At 52.1% G+C, this 24,864-nt stretch overlaps 2 protein-coding genes across 2 annotated transcripts; both read left to right on the top strand.

Annotated features, from left to right (window-relative positions):
* The first annotated feature begins 376 nt into the window (after nucleotides 1-376).
* On the top strand, nucleotides 377-24,864 carry pcsk1nl (proprotein convertase subtilisin/kexin type 1 inhibitor, like). Its single transcript, XM_067977784.1, has 2 exons — nucleotides 377-492; nucleotides 23,654-24,864. Exons 1-2 carry the CDS (start codon nucleotides 415-417, stop codon nucleotides 24,629-24,631), a joined length of 1,056 nt encoding a protein of 351 aa, XP_067833885.1. The 5' UTR covers nucleotides 377-414; the 3' UTR covers nucleotides 24,632-24,864.
* Nucleotides 15,066-15,632, top strand: LOC137309700 (variable charge X-linked protein 3B-like; the record flags this gene model as incomplete). The annotated part of the gene is made up of 1 exon (XM_067977766.1): nucleotides 15,066-15,632. A coding segment is annotated over one exon (567 nt), but the record flags the coding sequence as incomplete, so codon positions are not given.

The following is a 24,864-nucleotide window of genomic DNA, read 5'->3' as shown; positions in this document are numbered from 1 at the left end:
ATAGAGAAGTGGGCCATCAGCAAGCGGGGCAACTGCTGAGGGATACAATTTGGGGTCAGCCCCCTGGGAGAGGAATGGGGGGGGCGGTGGGAGAATCAGGAAAGGAGGGGGAGCAAATGAATATTTAAATCTGGTATTCAAATAATAAATAATATTGATCCAAAGCCCAAACTGGACCGATATCTTGTATTTCTCCCTCGATCTCTATCCAGCTGTGCTGCAGATGTTAAGCTCCCTCCCCTCTCGCTGATCTCCTCCCCCTTTGCCTGTGATGTAAACGTTCGTCCCCTTCATTCCCCGCCCACCGTGGGTGTTTCTGTTTTTAAAAAAAAAGAATTACTATTCCCCCCCCCCCCCTCACTCCGACTCTCCTCGTCTCTTGTTTGTTCCGAGGCAGCCTCATTCAGTCCGAGGATGGTGAGCCCGGCTCTCTGCTCCTTGCTCCTCTCCATCGGCATCCCTCTCAGCTCCTTCCGAGTGGCCAAGAGCAAGGTAAGGAGGTCATTTTAAAACCCCCTCACATCCCCCCCACCCCCACAAAAAAAAAACCACAGCAGCTTGCAGGGGGTTCGGGGGGACTGCGTCCAGCTGTAGCCTGCCCTGGGATCCACGGTCAAGGGAGGGTCCGCGACAAGACAGCGAGCATAAGATCCTTGTCCTTGGTGCTGAAATATCCAGATCCACAGCCTGGATCGAGATTTGCGTCTCCTTTCCTGAAGAATAACCTGTTTCTAATTCGCCTGCTTAATGTTTGCAATGCGTCACTCTCTCTCCCCCTCGCTCTCTCTCTCTCTCTCTCCCTTTTCTCTCTGTCTGTGTGTGTATCTCTCTCTGGCCATCTGTGTCTGTGTGTCTCTTTCCTTCTGCCTGTCTCTCTCTCTCTCTCTCCCTGTCTCTCTCTCTCTCTCCCTGTCTCTCTCTCTCTGTGTGTGTGTCTCTCTCTCTCCCTGTCTCTCTCTCTCTCTCCCTGTCTCTCTCTCTCTCTCCCTGTCTCTCTCTCTCTGTGTGTGTGTCTCTCTCTCTCCCTGTCTCTCTCTTCTGCCTCTCCGCCTCTCCCCCCCTTTCCCTCTCTGTCTGTCTTTCTCTCTCCTCTCTGTCTCTCTCTCTCTCTTTCTGCCTCTCCCTGTCTGTCTTTCTCTCTCCTCTCTGTCTCTCTCTCTCTCTGCCTCTGTCCTATGTCTATCTCCCTGTCTCTCTCTCTCTGCCTCTCCCCCCCCCCCCTTTCCCTCTCTCTCTCTCTGTCTCTCTCTCTCTCTTTCTGCCTCTCCCTGTCTGTCTTTCTCTCTCCTCTCTCTCTCTCTGCCTCTGTCCTATGTCTATCTCCCTGTCTCTCTCTCTCTGCCTCTCCCCCCCCCCTTTCCCTCTCTGTCTGTGTCTCTCTCCCTCTCTCTGCCTCCCCCCCCTTCCCTGTCTTTCTTTCTCCTCTCTGTCTCTCTCTCTCTCTGCCTCTGTCCTATGTCTCTCTCCCTGTCTCTCTCTCTCATTCTGGCTCTCCCCCCTTTCCCTCTCTGTCATGTCTCTCTCTCTCTGCCTCTCTGTCTTTATGTCTCTCTCCCTGTCTCTCTCTCTCCCTGTCTCTCTCTCTTTCTCTGCCTCTGTCTTTATGTCTCTCTCCCTGTCTCTCTCTCTCCCTGTCTCTCTCTCTTTCTCTGCCTCTGTCTTTATGTCTCTCTCCCTGTCTCTCTCTCTCTCCCTGTCTCTCTCTCTTTCTCTGCCTCTGTCTTTATGCCTCTCTCCGTCTCTCTCTCTTTCTGCCTCTCCCCTCGCTCTCCCTGTCTGTCTTTCTCTCTCCTCTCTTTCTGTCTCTCCCCCTCTGTCTCTGCCTCTTTCCCCCCTCTGTCTCTGCCTCTTACCCCCCTCTCTCTCTCTCTCTGTCTCAGCCCTTCTATATGGAAAACGATTTTGCCCAGAGAATGCAGTAATTTGTTTCAGGGATTTCAGGGGCAAATTGAAGAACATGAAACACAATCCTAACGCAGCCCAAGCTTTATCTGTTTTTTCTAGAATAAATCTCTCATTATATTGCAGCACAGTCGAGACAGCCCAGTTTAAAACTTTCCACAGGTGGCGACTAGCCTTTATTTTAAATTATGTGTTTATATGTAAATTTGCACTGTTTCCTAACCCAGTAAACAGATCAATTAAACCTCAGATATCTCCAATCGATCTAAATGGCAGTCGGAGCTGAAACAAAGCAAACAAAAAAAAGGAATATTCCTTTCAATATTCTCCCCTTTATTTAATTCCGCCTCCTGGCTCCGACTGCACTGAGGACTGAAAAGGGAACTGCGTGAGCGATTAGTGAGAGTGGGAATATAAATCCTTCATTGGAGCGCTAAACTGCTTAATTTGAAAGACTCTTGCTTTTATCTCTCTCTCTATCCCCTCTCTCTCCCTCTCTCTCTCTCTCTCCCCCCTCTCTCTCTCTATCTCCCTCTCTCTCTCTCTCTCTATCCCTCTCTCTGTCTCTCTCTCTATCCCCCCCTCTCTCTCTCTCCCCTCTCTCTCTCTCTATCCCCCTCTCTCTCTCCCCCTCTCTCTCACTATCCCCCTCTCTGTCTCTCTCCCTCCCTATCCCCCCCCTCTCTCTCTATCCCCCGCTCTCTCTCTCTCTATCCCCCTCTCTCTCTCCCCCTCTCTCTCACTATCCCCCTCTCTGTCTCTCTCCCTCCCTATCTCCCCCCCCTCTCTCTCTCTCTCCCCCTCTCTTTCTCTCTCCCTCTCTCTCTCCCCTCTATCCCTAAACCCCTCTCTCTCTCTCTATCCCTTCTCTCTGTCTCTCTCCCTATCCCCTTTCTCCCTATCCCCTCTCTCTCTCCCCTTTCTCCCTATCCCCCCTCTCTCTCCTCTCACTCTTCCCCCCCCCTCTCTGCGTCTCTCTCCCTCTCTCTGTCCCTATCCCCTCTCTCTCTATCCCCTCTCTCTATCTCCCTTTGTCTCTCTCTGTCTCTATCCCCCCTCTGTCTCTCTTTACCTCTGTCTCTCTCCCCCTTTCTCTGTCCCTCTCTCCCTCAATCCCTCTCTATCTCTATCCCCCTCTCCACTCTCCCCCTCTGTCTCTCTTCCCCCCTCTCTCTGTCTCTATCCCCCCTCTCTCTGTCTCTATCCCCCTCTCTCTATCCCCCTCTATCCCCCTCCCTATCTCCCCTCTCTCTATCCCCCTCCCTGACTCCCCTCTCTGTCTCTATCCTCTCTCTCTCTGTCTCTATCCCCCTCTCCTCTCTCCCCCTCTGCCTCTCTCTCTCTGTCTCTCTCCCCCTCTCTCTCTGTCTCTCTCTCTCCCCTCTCTCTCTGTCTCTCTCTCTCTCCCCCCTCTCTCTCTGTCTCTCTCTCTCTCCCCCTCTCTCTCTCTCTCTCTATCCCCCTCTCTCTCTCTCCCCCTCTCTCTTTCCCCCTCTCTCACTATCCCCCTCTCTGTCTCTCTCCCTCCCTATCCCCCCCTCTCTCTGTCTCTCTCCCTCCCTATCCCCCCCTCTCTCTGTCTCTCTCTCCCCCTCTCTCTGTCTCTATCCCCCTCTCCTCTCTCCCCCTCTGCCTCTCTCTCTCTCTCTCTGTCTCCCTCTCTCTCTCTGTCTCTCTCCCCCTCTCTCTCTCTCTGTCTCTATCCCCCTCTCTCTATCCCCCTCCCTGTCTCTCTCCCCTCTCTGTCTCTATCCTCTCTGTCTCTATTCCCCTCTCCTCTCTCCCCCTCTCTCTCTCTCCCTTTCTCTGTGTCTGAGTGCCTCTTTCCCTCTCTCTGCCTCTCTCTCTCTCTGATTCCCCTCTCTCTCTTGCTGTCGATCTGTCTCTCCTCTCTGTGAAGCACCCTCTCTGTCTCTTTCCTTCTCTCTTTCAGCCCCTCGATATCCCTCTCTCTTCTATCTCTCTCTCGCCCTCCCCCTCTCTCTCTATATTATGGTCTTTTCTGTGTCTTGCACCAACTGAGAGATTCCCTGGAGTCCGACCTCTGAGCCAGGAGTCTACCACACCTCCTTCGCCCGAATAAATTACCTTCCCTCTGATTTTCCCTCTTTCCCCGAAGGAAGGTGACGAATTCTCAGTGACTCCTCACAGTTACCTGTGACTGAGATAACCCCCTGGGTTGAAGTGCCTTCACCCTGCACCCCAGTAATTACACAGTGTGTGTACCATAGAACGATACAGCACAGAAGGAGGCCATTCAGCCCATTGTGCCTGTGCTGGCAACCACATTACCAGCGGCTGCACATTAGTCCAAAAAAGTTTACCATGAATATTTCCTGAGCGACCGGGGAGAATTTAATCCCCGGAGGAAAATTGCTCATTTAAAGGGGCAGTCACAGTGCGAGCAGCAGATCGACCATGTGATGCAGCGGCTTAACCATTAACCTCCAACAGATTATTAAGGACCAGAATGGGAGCCCTTCCAGGATAAAGACTCCTGATCCCTCACTCTAAAGCACACTTATGTTGAGCTGGGTTTTTTTTTTGGACATGCCGCTTTCAGCAACTGATTCTAAATTCCACCCTCCTACAAAAAACAACACCCTCCTTGTTTTTGTGTTCTCAGTGTCTCGGTCCCATCGATTTTAATTCCGCCGGTCTTAAGGTGCAACCTCCAAATTCGGCACCTGCTCTCGCTGCAGGGACACCATCTGCCCCCCCGACCCCGACTGCCCTCTGCTAACCCGACCCCTGAGTGGCCATTCTTTATGGGTGAGCCCAGATGGTGAATGTCGGTGGGCTATTCAACTGTGGGAGGCATCGCGGTACGCTGTTGGAAAGCGGGGGGGGGAATTTCTCCCCAGTGCCCTGGGGCCAATATTTATCCCTCAACCAACATCATTAAAAAACAGATTTGCTGGTCATTTATCACATTGCTGTTTGTGGGATCTTGCTGTGCATAAATTGGCTGCTGCGATTCCTACATTACAACAGTGACTACACTTCAAAAGTACTTCATTGGCTGCAAAGCACTTTGGGACATCCTGAGGTTGTGTAAGGTGCTGTATAAATGCAAGTCTTTCTATGCATCTTACCTGCCCTGGGAGTGTTTGATGGGACAGTGTAGAGGGAGCTTTACTCTGTATCTAACCCTGTACCTCCCCTGGGAGTGTTTGATGGGACAGTGTAGAGGGAGCTTTACTCTGTATCTAACCCTGTACCTGCCCTGGGAGTGTTTGATGGGGACAGTGTAGAGGGAGCTTTACTCTGTATCTAACCCTGTACCTGCCCTGGGAATGTTTGATGGTGACAGTGTAGAGGGAGCTTTACTCTGTATCTAACCCTGTACCTGCCCTGGGAGTGTTTGATGGGACAGTGTAGAGTAAGCTTTACTCTGTATCTAACCCTGTACCTGCGCTGGGAGTGTTTGATGGGACAGTGTAGAGGGAGCTTTACTCTGTATCTAACCCTGTACCTGCCCTGGGAGTGTTTGATGGGGACAGTGTAGAGGGAGCTTTACTCTGTATCTAACCCTGTACCTGCCCTGGGAATGTTTGATGGTGACAGTGTAGAGGGAGCTTTACTCTGTATCTAACCCTGTACCTGCCCTGGGAGTGTTTGATGGGACAGTGTAGAGTAAGCTTTACTCTGTATCTAACCCTGTACCTGCGCTGGGAGTGTTTGATGGGACAGTGTAGAGGGAGCTTTACTCTGTATCTAACCCTGTACCTGCCCTGGGAGTGTTTGATGGGGACAGTGTAGAGGGAGCTTTACTCTGTATCTAACCCTGTACCTGCCCTGGGAGTGTTTGATGGGACAGTGTAGAGGGAGCTTTACTCTGTATCTAACCCTGTACCTGCCCCGGGAGTGTTTGATACTGATGCTGGATGAAAGAGTTGGATTAATCTTGCATTCCTCAGCCTCACATCCCCGCAAAAGAACAACTCTTGGAATAAAATAACTGTTATATGGGGATCGGAATAAACTCCTCCTGGTCACTAAAGGGTTAATGCCGAGACACCGTTAGCTACGCACTGTGAATAAATACAATAAAAATGTGTTTTTTTCCTCAGTGCCTTCTGGCTCATTGTTCTCGGGGTGAGATAATCAGTCGGATTATGGTCCTGAGACTCTTAAACAAATATTGCAAATCAGAGGGGCAAAAGTGCTCGTCTATCTCGTGTTTAATTGCAATTTTATTATCAGGCAATCTCATTGTTTGTTGAAGCTTGGCCAGGATGAGAAGTTCTGTTATAGAACGACACACCCAGGAGGCGGCCGTTCGGCCCGTCGTGCCTGTGCTGGCTGTCATTAGTCCCACACTCCCCCCTCTCCCCCTGCCCTTTCCCCCGTCGCCCTGCAGATTGTTTCCCTCCAAGTATTTCTCCGATTCCCCTTTTGAAAGTTATTATTGAATCTGCTTCCACCGCCCTTTCAGGCAGTGAATTCCAGATCAGAACAACTCGCTGCGTAAAAAAACATTCCTCATCTCCCCCTCTGGCTCTTTTGCCAATTATCTTAAATCTGTGTCCTCTGGCCACCGACCATTGTCCTTTTATGTAAGGTCTTAATTAATATTCTAATGTTGGTCATTAATATTTTAATTACCCATTCTCAATAGGTAAGAAGCTTTATTTATCAGTTTTCTTGGCGAAATGTATTAACTAGTCCCGATTCGCGCTTGTGATTGTCAGAAGGATATTCCACCATGGGGTGAATCACAGCCCAGCTCAATTCTGTCCTCGCCCCACACTTTCTGACTGGATCGTGATTCGAAGCAGGGACCCCGGGCTGCTCCCCACCCCTCACCTCCGTGGACCCAGGGACGCCGAGGACAATTGTAGCCCTCGCCCCGAATTCTGGCACCGGGTGGGGTGCGGCTTATCTCAGCACCGACCGGGGAATCGCCCCGGGCCGTTTCCCGGTCTGAGTCACTTAGCGCTCAACCCGGGTGGGGGGGTGCACTTACTCACTGACTCGCCAGGGGTACTGTGTTTACACAGCACGATCCCAACTCCACAGACGGGGAGGTCCCTTGGCTGCTGGCCGTCTCTCTTGTGCCAGCAGGATAACCGATTTTACTGCCGTTAGCCTGACTCAGATCAGATCAGGGACTTTTTCTTTTTTTAATCATTCCCTGGGATGCGGGCGTCGCTGGCCAGGCCGCCATTTATCGCCCGACCCCTAATCGCCCCTTGAGAAGGTGGTGGTGAGCCGCCTTCTTGAACCGCTGCAGTCCGTGTGGTGACGGTTCTCCCACAGTGCTGTTAGGGAGGGAGTTCCAGGATTTTGACCCAGTGACGATGAAGGAACGGCCGATATATTTCCAAGTCGGGATGGTGTGTGACTCGGAGGGGAACGTGCAGGTGGTGTTGTTCCCATGTGCCTGCTGCTCTTGTCCTTCTAGGTGGTAGAGGTCGCGGGTTTGGGAGGTGCTGTCGAAGAAGCCTTGGCGAGTTGCTGCAGTGCATCCTGTGGATGGTCCACACTGCAGCCACGGTGCGCCGGTGATGGAGTGACTGTTTAGAGCTTATCTCAAACACCTTTCCCTCTCAAGTCAAAACATTTACAGAATTAACTTTCCCCTTCTAGAATCAGAAATATAATTACTTTTTTTTAACAACCTTGTAACATAAAAATTCCTAACAGGAACAACACAGTCTGACTAGTTCACATCTCTATATAACACTTAGAGTGGGTCACACTTCAGGTGTCACGCCAGGCGTCACGCAGCAGGTGTCACGCCAGGCGTCACGCAGCAGGTGTCACGCCAGGCGTCACGCAGCAGGTGTTGGAGTCTGGAACTCACTGCCTGAAAGGGTTGTGGAGGCAGGAACCCTCACAACATTCAAGAAGCATTTGGATGAGCACTTGAAATGCCATAGCATACAAGGCTACGGACCAAATGCTGGAATATGGGATTAGAGTAGACAGGGCTTGATGGCCGGCGCGGACACGATGGGCCGAAGGGCCTCTATCCGTGCCGTATAACTCTATGACTCTATGACTATGATATGGTGATAGGGTGAGATGAAGTCGGGAGGGAGGAGGCTCAGGCAGAGCATGGACACCGGGATAGCCCAGACGGGCCGAATGGCCTGTTGCTGTGCTTTAAATTCTATGTAATTTTATGCAGTTTATGAGTGATTCGAGACGTGACTTGTGGTGAGTGTAGGAGGCTCGGGAGGAACAGGTGACTTTGGACCTATGGTTCCCAGAGCTCTCCACCACTGGGGGTTTTCCCTCCCCTCATGTCTGGGTCTGTTGGAGACTATTCGATGGAGATCGATTGCTGCAATTAGTCAACAACTCCATTATCGTCGTATTGTGCGACTACCGGGACGGTCGGAGGAGAACTAGAGAGGAACAGGAGGCCATTCAGCCCCTCGAGCCATTCTATCAGATCATGGCTGATCTGTATCTTAACTCCATTTACCCGCCTCGGTTCTGTAACCCTTAATCCCCTCACCCAACAAAAATCAATCCATCTCAGTTTTGAAATTTCCAATTGACCCCCAGACTCGACAGCTTTTTGGGGGGTGCGGGAGTCCCAGATTTCCCCCTCCCCTTTGTGTGAGGAAGTGCTTCCTGACATCACCCCTGAACGGCCTGGCTCTAATTTTAAGGTTCTGCCCCCTTGTTCTGGACTCCCCCCACCAGAGGAAATAGTTTCTCTCTCTATCGACCCTATCGAATCCTTTAATCATCTCAAACCCCTCGATTAGATCACCCCTTAATCTTCTACACTCGAGGGAATACAAGCCCAGTCTCTGCGACCTGTCCTCGGGATTTAACCCTTTCAGACCCGGTATCGTTCTGGTAACTCTGCTCTGGACCCCCTCCAAGGGCCAATATCTCCTTCCCGAGGTACGGTGTCCAGGACTGAACGCAGTCTCTCCAGGCGGGGTCTGACCCGAGGCTCTGTAGAACCTTGGTCCAAAGCTGGAACATGGCCTTTTCTCGCGTACCAGTTCTTACGTTGCTAAGTAACCGGGCACAGAGCAGGGATGGGGCCTGTGGCCACCTGGCAAGTAGACGCTAGCCCTGGACCATCTGATACCTTAAAAACATAAAGACCCATAACATCAGTGGTCACTTTTAATTTTCAGTAAATGAGCTTTTCTCGAAAGCGGAGGGGGAGGTCGAGTTTGTTCGATGACATCTCGGCCGCCATTTTGTGGATGGGAGGAGTAGTTGCACTGTGGTGAATGGAATCGTAGAACAGTTACTGCACAGAAGGAGGCCGTTCAGCCCCTCGAGTCCGTGCCGGCTCTCTGACAAGAGCAATCCAGCCCTTCCCCCCCGAAGCCCTGCAGATATTTGCCCTTCAAGTCTTTATCCAATTCCCTTTCGAAAGCCCGCGATTGAATCTACCTCCACAGCCAATTTGCGCACAGCAAGATCCCACAAACAACGATACGACAAACAGCCAGATTATCTGGGGTTTTTTTTTAAACTGATGTTGGTTGAGGGACAAATATTGGCCCCGGGGGAGATCTTCCCCCCCCCTCCCATCCTCTTGCTTCCAATAGCGGCCGTGGGATCTTTTACGTCCACCCGAGAGGGCAGACGGGGGGGTGGGGGTACTGGGTTTTAAGGTCTGATCCCGAGAGACAGCGCCTCCCAACAGCGGGTCACTCCCTCGGTATTGGCACCAGATGGAGGGTCGACCTGGATTTTGTGCTCGAATCTCTGGAGTTGAACCCACAACCTTCATGACTGAGAGTGAGCCAGGGTCTAACGTCTGAGTAGCAATGAGATTATTGAATTGTTCACTCTGTTGCTGCCAGTTACTCTGGTTTGCAACCACACTGGAGCATCTCACTGTGTGTCCCTTTAATTTATTTATTTGCCGACTGATTACTTATCTTGCCCGCTTTTAATATCTGACACCATTTCCTTCGGGCCCATCTGCTCCGAGCAGGTTGCCTGGCGACCAAAGGCAGTACAAACCTTTGCGAGCAGCTGCGTCTCGGGTTTAACCCTGCGTCTGCTGCGGCCCTTTAAATGCCCGGGTGCTTTCGTGGGTCAGAGGCTGATCTTTCACCTGCGGGCGGGTCCAGTTGCCGCCGAGACACCAGCCCTGCGTTTACATAGCCTCTCGGTCTTTCGGATGAGATGCTAGACCGAGGCCCTCTCGGGTGAAAGATCCTTTATTTCGAAGAAGAGCAGAGGGCCGGGGTGGGGGGGGACAGTTCTCCCCGGCGTCCTGGGGCCAACATTACAGCTGTAATGTAGCAAACACGGCAGCCAATTTGCGCACAGCAAGATCCCACGAACAGCAATGAGGCAAACGACCAGATCATCTGGTTTTTTTTCCAGCGCTGTTGGTCGAGGGATAAATATCGGCCCCAGGACACCGGGGAGAACTGCCCCCACCCCCTCCCTGCTCTTCTTCCATGGGTGGGCGTGGGATCTTTCGCAGCCACCGGAGAGGGGGCGGAGCAGACGGGGGCCCTCAATTTAACGCCTCATCTGAAAGACGGCACCTCCGACAGTGCACCGGGGGGGATTACGGGGCTCGAACCCGCGACCTGACTCCAAGGCCAAGAGCACGAGACCCACCACCGCGGTGGGCCACGGCTGGCATAAATGGTAGCCTTAGCGTCGGGGAGGGATGAAACCTCCCTGGAACTGCGAGGGTTAAAAGCTGGCCGCCCGGCAGCCGTGCCCCTCGCCCTGGCATCGGGTTAAACGTTCGGGGCTCGCTAATTAGTCCGCGCAGTTTGCCCGTGGAGAATTGTGGATTCTTATGTGCATTTGCCAGGTGCTGCAATCTAACCCCAGGGACGGCAAACAGGCTGTTAAGATGGAGCAGGCTGCTAATTTATCCGTGTCCAATTCGAGGCTCCGTCCTCTCTGCCGTGACTCCGATGATCTGAGCTACTGGTTCCTTTGAGGAGTGCCTTTCCATGTGTTTATTTGATGCCTTTTCTTCTTCATCTCTGCTCTCTCTCGCCTCCTCTCCTAAAGGTGCAGTGGTCCCACTGGGACCCCCCGCCCGCCCCTCGCCCCAACTCGTCCGAGCGCCCGTTCTTGAGGTGCAGGCCCGGAGAGTGAGGGGCAGCAGGATATTCAACCGCGGGGGGCGGGGAGGGACATCACGACTAAGTCCGATCCCATCTTCAGCAATGTACCCAGACGCAGACACACAGACACAACCAGACGCAGACACACCCAGACACAGACACAGATATACCCACACAGACACAGACACAACCAGACACAGACACCCACACACCCAGACACAGACACAGACACACCCAGACATAGACACACGCAGACACAGACACAGACACAGACACCGACACACCCAGACACAGACACCCACACACCCAGACACCCACAGACACCCAGACACCCAGACACAGACACCCACACACCCAGACGCAGACACCCACACACCCAGACGCAGACACCCACACACCCAGACACAGACATACCCATCCAGACACAAACACAGACACACCCAGACACAGACACACCCAGACACAGACACACCCACCCAGACACACATACTCACTTAGAGACAGACACAGACACAGACACACATACAGACAAACACACACAAAGCCCCATACACACAGACACACACCTAGAAGGATATGCTGATAGGGTTCGATGGACAGGGTGGGAGGAAGTTTGTTTGGAACACCAGCACAGGTCAGTTGGGCCGCATGTAACTAAGTGACACCCGCAGATACACACCCACATTCCCAGACACTCTCACACCCGCAGATACACACCCTCATTCCCAGACACTCTCACACCCGCAGATACACACCCACATTCCCAGACACTCTCACACCCGCAGATACACACCCACATTCCCAGACACTCTCACACCCGCAGATACACACCCTCATTCCCAGACACTCTCACACCCGCAGATACACACCCACATTCCCAGACACTCTCACACCCGCAGATACACACCCTCATTCCCAGACACTCTCACACCCGCAGATACACACCCTCATTCCCAGACACTCTCACACCCGCAGATACACACCCACATTCCCAGACACTCTCACACCCGCAGATACACACCCACATTCCCAGACACTCTCACACCCGCAGATACACACCCTCATTCCCAGACACTCTCACACCCGCAGATACACACCCTCATTCCCAGACACTCTCACACCCGCAGACACACACCCACATTCCCAGACACTCCCACACCCGCAGATACACACCCACATTCCCAGACACTCCCACACCCGCAGATACACACCCACATTCCCAGACACTCTCACACCCGCAGATACACACCCACATTCCCAGACACTCTCACACCCGCAGATACACACCCACATTCCCTGACACTCTCACACCCGCAGATACACACCCGCATTCCCAGACACTCTCACACCCGCAGATACACACCCTCATTCCCAGACACTCTCACACCCGCAGATACACACCCTCATTCCCAGACACTCTCACACCCGCAGATACACACCCACATTCCCAGACACTCTCACACCCGCAGATACACACCCGCATTCCCAGACACTCTCACACCCGCAGATACACACCCGCATTCCCAGACACTCTCACACCCGCAGATACACACCCTCATTCCCAGACACTCTCACACCCGCAGATACACACCCGCATTCCCAGACACTCTCACACCCGCAGATACACACCCTCATTCCCAGACACTCTCACACCCGCAGATACACACCCACATTCCCAGACACTCTCACACCCGCAGATACACACCCACATTCCCAGACACTCTCACACCCGCAGATACACACCCTCATTCCCAGACACTCTCACACCCGCAGATACACACCCTCATTCCCAGACACTCTCACACCCGCAGATACACACCCTCATTCCCAGACACTCTCACACCCGCAGATACACACCCTCATTCCCAGACACTCTCACACCCGCAGATACACACCCACATTCCCAGACACTCTCACACCCGCAGATACACACCCTCATTCCCAGACACTCTCACACCCGCAGATACACACCCGCATTCCCAGACACTCTCACACCCGCAGATACACACCCACATTCCCAGACACTCTCACACCCGCAGATACACACCCACATTCCCAGACACTCTCACACCCGCAGATACACACCCACATTCCCAGACACTCTCACACCCGCAGATACACACCCGCATTCCCAGACACTCTCACACCCGCAGATACACACCCTCATTCCCAGACACTCTCACACCCGCAGATACACACCCTCATTCCCAGACACTCTCACACCCGCAGATACACACCCACATTCCCAGACACTCTCACACCCGCAGATACACACCCGCATTCCCAGACACTCTCACACCCGCAGATACACACCCTCATTCCCAGACACTCTCACACCCGCAGATACACACCCGCATTCCCAGACACTCTCACACCCGCAGATACACACCCACATTCCCAGACACTCCCACACCCGCAGATACACACCCACATTCCCAGACACTCTCACACCCGCAGATACACACCCACATTCCCAGACACTCTCACACCCGCAGATACACACCCTCATTCCCAGACACTCTCACACCCGCAGATACACACCCTCATTCCCAGACACTCTCACACCCGCAGATACACACCCGCATTCCCAGACACTCTCACACCCGCAGATACACACCCTCATTCCCAGACACTCTCACACCCGCAGATACACACCCACATTCCCAGACACTCTCACACCCGCAGATACACACCCTCATTCCCAGACACTCTCACACCCGCAGATACACACCCGCATTCCCAGACACTCTCACACCCGCAGATACACACCCACATTCCCAGACACTCTCACACCCGCAGATACACACCCACATTCCCAGACACTCTCACACCCGCAGATACACACCCGCATTCCCAGACACTCTCACACCCGCCAATCGACACACCCACACATGCATGCACACAAATGGCCACATACCTTGGGGTCATTCTCCTCTGCCCTCTTTCACGCCCCCTCCCCCACACCGCCTCCCTGCCACCCCCCCCCCCCTCCCCCAGAGGGAGCTTTACTCTGTATCTAACCCTGTACCTGCCCTGGGAGTGTTTGATGGGACACTGTAGAGGGAGCTTTACTCTGTATCTAACCCTGTACCTGCCCTGGGAGTGTTTGATGGGACAGTGTAGAGGGAGCTTTACTCTGTATCTAACCCTGTACCTGCCCTGGGAGTGTTTGATGGGACAGTGTAGAGGGAGCTTTACTCTGTATCTAACACTGTACCTGCCCTGGGAGTGTTTGATGGGACAGTGTAGAGGGAGCTTTACTCTGTATCTAACCCTGTACCTGCCCTGGGAGTGTTTGATGGGACAGTGTAGAGGGAGCTTTACTCTGTATCTAACCCTGTACCTGCCCTGGGAGTGTTTGATGGGACAGTGTAGAGGGAGCTTTACTCTGTATCTAACCCTGTACCTGCCATGGGAGTGTTTGATGGGACAGTGTAGAGGGAGCTTTACTCTGTATCTAACCCTGTACCCGCCCTGGGAGTGTTTGATGGGACAGTGTAGAGGGAGCTTTACTCTGTATCTAACCCTGTACCTGCCCTGGGAGTGTTGCATTATAACAAGCTCCTTTCCCAGGCACTAACATCCTTCAGTTTGACAGGCAAAACACAAATAGGACTGAGGAAGCCCAGACACAAAATCCATCACCGAGATCGGGGCCTTTTATTTTGTTCCTGTCCGTTAAAGCTACCAATTAAACAGTCAGATTAACAGCACTGTGGCAGGATGCGAGGGCCCCCATTAATGCAGTGCGATTAAGACCCTCGTGATTGAATAAGGGAGTGGGTACAGACCCCACCCCGTGAAGTGGGCGCCTTGGCACTACCCCGATTTGCCCGCTGTACCCCTCGGGTGGTTCATTCTTCAAAGTGTCCCGTTTAAAGCCGGTTAATCTCTCTCACCTGCCCACATTGACCTATCCCTGAACTCATCGGGATTTGGGAGGCACTGCTGGGACTCGGCGCTCTGTAACTCCATCCATTGTCACACCAATCACTGTCACACCATCCACTGTCACACCAATCACTGTCACACCAACCATTGTCACACCAATCACTGTCACACCATCCATTGTCACACCAATCACTATCACACCATCCATTGTCACACCAATCACTATCACACCAACCATTGTCACACCAATCATTGTCACACCAACCACTGTCACACCATCCATTGTCACACGAACCATTGTCACACCAATCATTGTCACACCAACCACTGTCACACCAATCATTGTCACACCAACCACTGTCACACCATCCATTGTCACACGAACCATTGTCACACCAACCATCGTCACACCAATCACTGTCACACCATCCATTGTCACACCAATCATTGTCACATGAACCATTGTCACACCAATCACTGTCACACCAATCACTGTCACACCATCCATTGTCACACCATCGATTGTCACACCAATCATTGTCACACCAACCATTGTCACACCAATCATTGTCACATCAATCACTGTCACACCATCCACTGTCACACCATCCATCGTCACACCAATCACTGTCACACCAACCATTGTCACACCATCCATTGTCACACCAATCACTATCACACCAACCATTGTCACACCAATCATTGTCACACCAACCACTGTCACACCAATCATTGTCACACCAACCACTGTCACACCATCCATTGTCACACCAATCACTGTCACACCAATCATTGTCACACCAACCACTGTCACACCATCCATTGTCACACCAATCATTGTCACATGAACCACTGTCACACCATCCATTGTCACACCAATCACTGTCACACCAATCATTGTCACACCAACCACTGTCACACCATCCATTGTCACACCAATCACTGTCACACCAATCATTGTCACACCAACCACTGTCACACCATCCATTGTCACACCAATCATTGTCACATGAACCATTGTCACACCATCCATTGTCACACCAATCACTATCACACCAACCATTGTCACACCAATCATTGTCACACCAACCACTGTCACACCATCCACTGTCACACCAATCACTGTCACACCATCGACTGTCACACCCATCACTGTCACACCATCCATTGTCACACCAATCACTGTCACACCATCCATTGTCACACCAATCACTGTCACACCATCCATTGTCACACCAATCACTATCACACCAACCATTGTCACACCAATCATTGTCACACCAACCACTGTCACACCATCCATTGTCACACGAACCATTGTCACACCAATCATTGTCACACCAACCACTGTCACACCATCCATTGTCACACGAACCATTGTCACACCAACCATTGTCACACCAATCACTGTCACACCATCCATTGTCACACGAACCATTGTCACACCATCCATCGTCACACCAATCACTGTCACACCATCCATTGTCACACCAATCATTGTCACATGAACCATTGTCACACCAATCACTGTCACACCAATCACTGTCACACCATCCATTGTCACACCATTGATTGTCACACCAATCATTGTCACACCAATCACTGTCACACCATCCATTGTCACATCAATCACTGTCACACCATCCATCGTCACACCAATCACTGTCACACCATCCATTGTCACACCATCCATTGTCACACCAATCACTATCACACCAACCATTGTCACACCAATCATTGTCACACCAACCACTGTCACACCATCCATTGTCACACCAATCACTGTCACACCAATCATTGTCACACCAACCACTGTCACACCATCCATTGTCACACCAATCACTGTCACACCAATCATTGTCACACCAACCACTGTCACACCATCCATTGTCACACCAATCATTGTCACACCATCCATTGTCACACCATCCATTGTCACACCAACCATTGTCACACCATCCATTGTCACACCAATCACTGTCACACCATCCACTGTCACACCAACCATTTTCACACCAACCATTGTCACACCAATCACTGTCACACCATCCACTGTCACACCATCCATTGTCACACCAATCATTGTCACACCAATCACTGTCACACCATCCACTGTCACACCAATCATTGTCACACCAATCATTGTCACACCAATCATTGTCACACCAATCACTATCACACCATCCATTGTCACACCAATCATTGTCACACGAACCATTGTCACACCAACCATTGTCACACCAACCATTGTCACACCATCCATTGTCACACCAATCACTGTCACACCATCCACTGTCACACCATCCATTGTCACACCAATCATTGTCACACCAATCACTGTCACACCATCCACTGTCACACCATCCATTGTCACACCAATCACTGTCACATCATCCACTGTCACACCAATCATTGTCACACCAATCACTGTCACACCAATCACTGTCACACCATCCATTGTCACACCAATCATTGTCACACCATCCATTGTCACACCATCCATTGTCACACCATCCATTGTCACACCAATCACTGTCACACCATCCATTGTCACACCAATCATTGTCACACCATCCATTGTCACACCATCCATTGTCACACCATCCATTGTCACACCAATCACTGTCACACCATCCACTGTCACACCATCCATTGTCACACCAATCACTGTCACACCATCCACTGTCACACCAATCATTGTCACACCAATCACTGTCACACCAATCACTGTCACACCAATCACTGTCACACCATCCACTGTCACACCATCCATTGTCACACCCACACACTGTCACACCATCTTGTCACACCAATCACTGTCACACCATCCACTGTCACACCAATCACTGTCACACCAATCACTGTCACACCATCCACTGTCACACCATCCATTGTCACACCATCCACTGTCACACCATCCATTGTCACACCAATCACTGTCACACCAATCACTGTCACACCAATCACTGTCACACCAATCACTGTCACACCAATCACTGTCACACCAATCACTGTCACACCAATCATTGTCACACCATCCATTGTCACACCAATCACTGTCACACCAATCATTGTCACACCAATCATTGTCACATGAACCATTGTCACACCAATCACTGTCACACCATCCACTGTCACACCATCCATTGTCACACCAATCATTGTCACACCAATCACTGTCACACCATCCACTGTCACACCATCCATTGTCACACCAATCACTGTCACATCATCCACTGTCACACCAATTATTGTCACACCAATCACTGTCACACCAATCACTGTCACACCATCCATTGTCACACCAATCATTGTCACACCATCCATTGTCACACCATCCATTGTCACACCATCCATTGTCACACCAATCACTGTCACACCATCCATTGTCACACCAATCATTGTCACACCATCCATTGTCACACCATCCATTGTCACACCATCCATTGTCACACCAATCACTGTCACACCATCCACTGTCACACCATCCATTGTCACACCAATCACTGTCACACCATCCACTGTCACACCAATCATTGTCACACCAATCACTGTCACACCAATCACTGTCACACCATCCACTGTCACACCATCCATTGTCACACCATCCACTGTCACACCATCCATTGTCACACCAATCACTGTCACACCATCCACTGTCACACCAATCATTGTCACACCAATCACTGTCACACCAATCACTGTCACACCAATCACTGTCACACCATCCATTGTCACACCATCCACTGTCACACCATCCATTGTCACACCATCCACTGTCACACCATCCATTGTCACACCAATCACTGTCACACCATCCACTGTCACACCAATCACTGTCACACCAATCACTGTCACACCAATCACTGTCACACCATCCACTGTCACACCAATCATTGTCACACCAATCACTGTCACACCATCCACTGTCACACCAATCATTGTCACACCAATCACTGTCACACCATCCACTGTCACACCAATCACTGTCACACCAATCACTGTCACACCAATCACTGTCACACCAATCATTGTCACACCAATCACTGTCACACCAATCACTGTCACACCAATCACTGTCACACCAATCATTGTCACACCATCCATTGTCACACCAATCACTGTCACACCAATCATTGTCACACCAATCATTGTCACACCATCCATTGTCACTCTGACCCCTCACACTCCCACCTTCCTTCACTCCCACCCCCATCACTCCCACCCCAATCTCTCTGACCCTCTTGTATTTTTCTCTCTCCATTATTCACCATATTTCCTTTCCATCCATTTCCTTCCTTCTTTCTACTGTGACCTTCATAGTTTTTTTCTCTCCTCTCGTCCTCCTTTACTTTCTCTTCTTCCACCGCTGAAGGGAAGATATTTTAATTCTCTCATTCTCCCCTCTCTCTCTAATCCTCTCTCCACTCTCTAACCCTCTCTCCACTCTCTAACCCTCTCTCCACTCTCCAAACCCTCTCTAACTCCCTTCACCCTCTCTCTCTCTCTCTATACCTCTCTCTCTCTATAACCTCTCTCTCTCTCTCTCACACCCTCTCTCTCTCACACCATACCTCTCTCTCTCTCCATAACCTCTCTCTCTCTCTATAACCTCTCTCTCTCTCTCTCTCTCTCGAACCCCTCTCTCTATCTCTCTATAACCTCTCTCTCTCTCTCTCTCTCACACCCTCTCTCTCTCACTCCATACCTCTCTCTCTCTCTATAACCTCTCTCTCTCTCTCTCTCACACCCTCTCTCTCTCACTCCATACCTCTCTCTCTCTCTATAACCTCTCTCTCTCTCTCTCTCTCTCTCCATACCTCTCTATCTCTCTATAACCTCTCTCTCTCTCTATAACCTCTCTCTCTCTCACCCCTCTCTATCTCTCTATAAACCCCTCTCTCTCTCTATACCCCCCTCTCTCTCTCTATACCTCTCTCTCTCTATACCTCTCTCTCTCTATAACCCCTCTCTCTCTCTCTCACCCCTCTCTCTCTCTCTATAACCTCCTCTCTCTCTCTAACCCCTCTCTCTCTCTCTCTCTAACCCCTCTCTCTCTCTCTCTCTAACCCCTCTCTCTCTCTCTCTCTAACCCCTCTCTCTCTCTCTCTAACCCCTCTCTCTCTCTCTCTAACCCCTCTCTCTCTCTCTAACCCCTCTCTCTCTCTATAACCCCCCCCTCTCATAACCCCCCTCTCTCTCTCTATAACCCCTCTCTCTCTCTCTCTATAACCCCTCTCTCTCTCTCTATAACCCCCTCTCTCTCTCTCTATAACCCCCCTCTCTCTCTCTCTCTATAACCCCTCTCTCTCTCTCTCTATAACCCCTCTCTCTCTCTATAACCCCCTCTCTCTCTCTCTCTATAACCCCCCTCTCTCTCTCTCTCGAACCCCTCTCTCTCTCTCTCTAACCCCTCTCTCTCTCTCTATAACCTCTCTCTCTCTCTATAACCCCTCTCTCTCTCTCTCTATAACCCCCTCTCTCACTCTCTCTATAACCCCTCTCTCTCTCCATAACCCCTCTCTCTCTCTCTCTCTCTAACCCCTCTCTCTCTCTCTCTAACCCCTCTCTCTCTCTCTCTATAACCCCTCTCTCTCTCTCTCTATAACCCCCCCCCCCTCTCTCTCTCTCTATAACCCCTCTCTCTCTCTCTCTCTATAACCCCTCTCTCTCTCTCTCTATAACCCCTCTCTCTCTCTCTCTATAACCCCTCTCTCTCTCTCTCTCTATAACCCCTCTCTCTCTCTCTCTATAACCCCTCTCTCTCGCTCTCTCTATAACCCCTCTCTCTCTCTCTCTCTCTCTAACCCCTCTCTCTCTCTCTCTCTCTATAACCCCTCTCTCTCTCTATAACCCCCCTCTCTCTCTCTCTCTATAACCCCTCTCTCTCTCTCTCTCTCTATAACCCCTCTCTCTCTCTATAACCCCTCTCTCTCTCTCTCTCTCTAACCCCTCTCTCTCTCTCTCTCTCTATAACCCCTCTCTCTCTCTATAACCCCCCTCTCTCTCTCTCTCTATAACCCCTCTCTCTCTCTCTCTATAACCCCCCTCTCTCGCTCTTTCTAACCCTCTCTCTCTCTCTAACCCCCCTCTCTCTCTCTCTCTCTCTAACCCCTCTCTCTCTCTCTCTCTAACCCCTCTCTCTCTCTCTAACCCCTCTCTCTCTCTCTCTCTCTCTAACCCCTCTCTCTCTCTCTATAACCCCCTCTCTCTCTCTCTAACCCCCCTCTCTCTCTCTCTCTAACCCCTCTCTCTCTCTCTCTCTAACCCCTCTCTCTCTCTCTAACCCCTCTCTCTCTCTCTCTCTCTCTAACCCCTCTCTCTCTCTCTCTCTAACCCCCTCTCTCTCTCTCTAACCCCTCTCTCTCTCTCTCTCACTAACCCCCCCCTCTCTCTCTCTCTCTAACCCCTCTCTCTCTCTCTAACCCCTCTCTCTCTCTCTAACCCCCCCCTCTCTCTCTCTCTCTAACACCCTCTCTCTCTCTCTAACCCCTCTCTCTCTCTCTAACCCCTCTCTCTCTCTCTCTAACCCCTCTCTCTCTCTCTATAACCCCCTCTCTCTCTCTCTAACCCCCCCTCTCTCTCTCTCTATAACCCCTCTCTCTCTCTCTCTCTAACCCCCCCCTCTCTCTCTCTCTCTAACCCCTCTCTCTCTCTCTAACCCCTCTCTCTCTCTCTAACCCCTCTCTCTCTCTAACCCCTCTCTCACTCTAACCCCCCCCCTCTCTCTCTCTCTCTCTAACCCCTCTCTCTCTCTCTCTCTCTAACCCCCCCCTCTCTCTCTCTCTCTAACCCCCCCTCTCTCTCTCTCGATAACCCCCCCTCTCTCTCTATAACCCCCTCTCTCTCTCTCTCTCTCTAACCCCTCTCTCTCTTTCTCTATAACCCCCCTCTCTCTCTCTCAAACCCCCCCTCTCTCTCTCTCTCACACCTCTCTCTCTCTCCAACCCCCCTCTCTCTCTCTCTAACCCCCCCTCTCTCTCTCTCTATAACCCCCCTCTCTCTCTCTCTATAACCCCTCTCTCTCTCTCTAACCCCTCTCTCTCTCTCTATAACCCCCCCTCTCTCTCTCTCTCTCTAACCCCCCCTCTCTCTCTCTCTCTATAACCCCCCTCTCTCTCTCTCTATAACCCCTCTCTCTCTCTATAACCCCCCCTCTCTCTCTCTATAACCCCCCTCTCTCTCTCTCTATAACCCCCCTCTCTCTCTCTCTATAACCCCTCTCTCTCTCTATAACCCCCCTCTCTCTCTCTCTATAACCCCCCCTCTCTCTCTCTATAACCCCCCTCTCTCTCTCTCTATAACCCCCCTCTCTCTCTCTCTATAACCCCCCCTCTCTCTCTCTCTCTATAACCCCCCCTCTCTCTCTCTATAACCCCCCCCTCTCTCTCTCTCTCTATAACCCCCCCCTCTCTCTCTCTCTCTATAACCCCCCTCTCTCTCTCTCTATAACCCCTCTCTCTCTCTCTCTCTAACCCCCCCTCTCTCTCTCTCTCTATAACCCCCCTCTCTCTCTCTCTCTATAACCCCCCTCTCTCTCTCTCTATAACCCCTCTCTCTCTCTCTCTATAACCCCCCTCTCTCGCTCTTTCTAACCCTCTCTCTCTCTCTCTAACCCCTCTCTCTCTCTCTCTCTCTAACCCCCCCCTCTCTCTCTCTCTCTAACCCCCCCTCTCTCTCTCTCGATAACCCCCCTCTCTCTCTATAACCCCCTCTCTCTCTCTCTCTCTCTCTAACCCCTCTCTCTCTTTCTCTATAACCCCCCTCTCTCTCTCTCAAACCCCCCCTCTCTCTCTCTCTCTCACCTCTCTCTCTCTCCAACCCCCCTCTCTCTCTCTCTAACCCCCCTCTCTCTCTCTCTATAACCCCCCTCTCTCTCTCTCTATAACCCCTCTCTCTCTCTCTAACCCCTCTCTCTCTCTCTATAACCCCCCCTCTCTCTCTCTCACTCTAACCCCCCCTCTCTCTCTCTCTCTATAACCCCCCTCTCTCTCTCTCTATAACCCCTCTCTCTCTCTATAACCCCCCCTCTCTCTCTCTATAACCCCCCTCTCTCTCTCTCTATAACCCCCCTCTCTCTCTCTCTATAACCCCTCTCTCTCTCTATAACCCCCCTCTCTCTCTCTCTATAACCCCCCCTCTCTCTCTCTATAACCCCCCTCTCTCTCTCTCTATAACCCCCCTCTCTCTCTCTCTATAACCCCCCTCTCTCTCTCTCTCTATAACCCCCCCTCTCTCTCTCTCTATAACCCCCCCTCTCTCTCTCTCTCTATAACCCCCCCTCTCTCTCTCTCTCTATAACCCCCCTCTCTCTCTCTCTATAACCCCTCTCTCTCTCTCTCTCTAACCCCCCCTCTCTCTCTCTCTCTATAACCCCCCTCTCTCTCTCTCTCTATAACCCCCCTCTCTCTCTCTCTATAACCCCTCTCTCTCTCTCTCTATAACCCCCCTCTCTCGCTCTTTCTAACCCTCTCTCTCTCTCTCTAACCCCTCTCTCTCTCTCTAACCCCTCTCTCTCTCTCTAACCCCCCTCTCTCTCTCTCTCTCTAACCACCCTCTCTCTCTCTCTCTAACCCCTCTCTCTCTCTCTAACCCCTCTCTCTCTCTCTAACCCCTCTCTCTCTCTCTAACCCCTCTCTCTCTCTCTAACCCCTCTCTCTCTCTCTCCAACCCCCTCTCTCTCTCTCTCCAACCCCCTCTCTCTCTCTCTATAACCCCTCTCTCTCTCTCTATAACCCCCCTCTCTCTCTCTATAACCCCCCTCTCTCTCTCTCTCTCCATAACCCCCCTCTCTCTCTCTCTCTCTAACCCCTCTCTCCTCTCTCCGTTAGCCTCTGTCTGCGGGCTCGAGGGGCCAAGTCCACGAGGAGGTCGGAGCCTCCGCCCGGTTCCGGCGAGATGCACTGCCGTACGAGGGGGAGATGTTCGCCTACCCGCCGGGCGAGCCGGCCCGCAACGAGGCCTACTACCCGCAGCTGCTGAACGAGGCCTCGCTGGCCAGGCTGGGCCTGAGCGGGCGGGAACGGGAGCAGATGGAGAGGCTGGGCCTGGCGCTGGGACTGGGGCTGGCCAGGGCCGAGAAACCCGGAGGCCAGGAGGCCGACGAGAGGCTGGGCCAGGCCCTGCAGCAGCTGGCTGAAGACAGTAGGCGCCGGGACCAAGAGGCCGCCTACCTGAGCAACCTGCTGCGGGCCTGGAACGAGCTGGGCCAGCCGGAGGCCGAGGTGGCGGACGCCGACCTCCGGAACGGTTACCTTGACTACGACGAGCCCAGCAGGCCGGCCGGCGGCGCGAACCGGAAGCTCCCCGAGCTCGGTCGCTACGGCAACAGGGACAGCCTCTACAACGCGCCTGGGCGCCCCGCCAACATGGAGGAGCCCCTCATGGACGGGGGGAAGGAGGCGGTGGAGGAGCAGGTGATGAGGTACCTGGTGGGCCGCATCTTGGCCAACATGGAGGCCAACGGCGACTACCCCAGGCCGGTCAAGCATGACCTCCTGTCCTTGGCCGAGCCCAGGCCCAACGGCCAGGGCAAGCGGGTGAGGAGGGCCTTGGACGAGAGCCTGGGCCTCGCCAACCTAGTCCGAGTCAAGCGGCTGGGCAGCCTCGAGGAGGAGGAGGAGGAGGAGGAGGAGGACGAGGAGGACGGCCTCCCCGCCCGAGGCCCCAAAGAGGCGCAAATGGCCAGCGGGCTCCAGCGGATGAAGAGACTAGACGGGCAGTTCAAGGACGGGGGCGCGCCCGTCCGGAGCAGGCGCTACATCGGCTACCAGGGGGCAGAGCGGGTCATCAAATTCCTACCAGATTAAAACCATGACAACAACTGCCACCCCCAAAAAAAAAACCATAAAATATATCTAAAATTAAAACAAGTCATGGGGGAGAATTGCTCCAAAATTTGCAAATCTTTAGCTGAGGCCAATTTTAACTGATTCTGTTTTTTTTTGCGGTTCTTCTACTCTGTTCTGTGCTACTTGCATTCGACCGCAGGACGTCCCGGTCGAATAGCCCGTCGTGCTCACGCCATCTGTGTATAGTGCTG

This window comes from Heptranchias perlo, unplaced genomic scaffold (genome assembly GCF_035084215.1).
Source record: "Heptranchias perlo isolate sHepPer1 unplaced genomic scaffold, sHepPer1.hap1 HAP1_SCAFFOLD_178, whole genome shotgun sequence".
NCBI classification, from domain to species: Eukaryota; Metazoa; Chordata; class Chondrichthyes; order Hexanchiformes; family Hexanchidae; genus Heptranchias; species Heptranchias perlo.
Note: the sequence above shows the minus strand (reverse complement) of the source record. Positions and strands in the feature narration are given on the sequence as shown.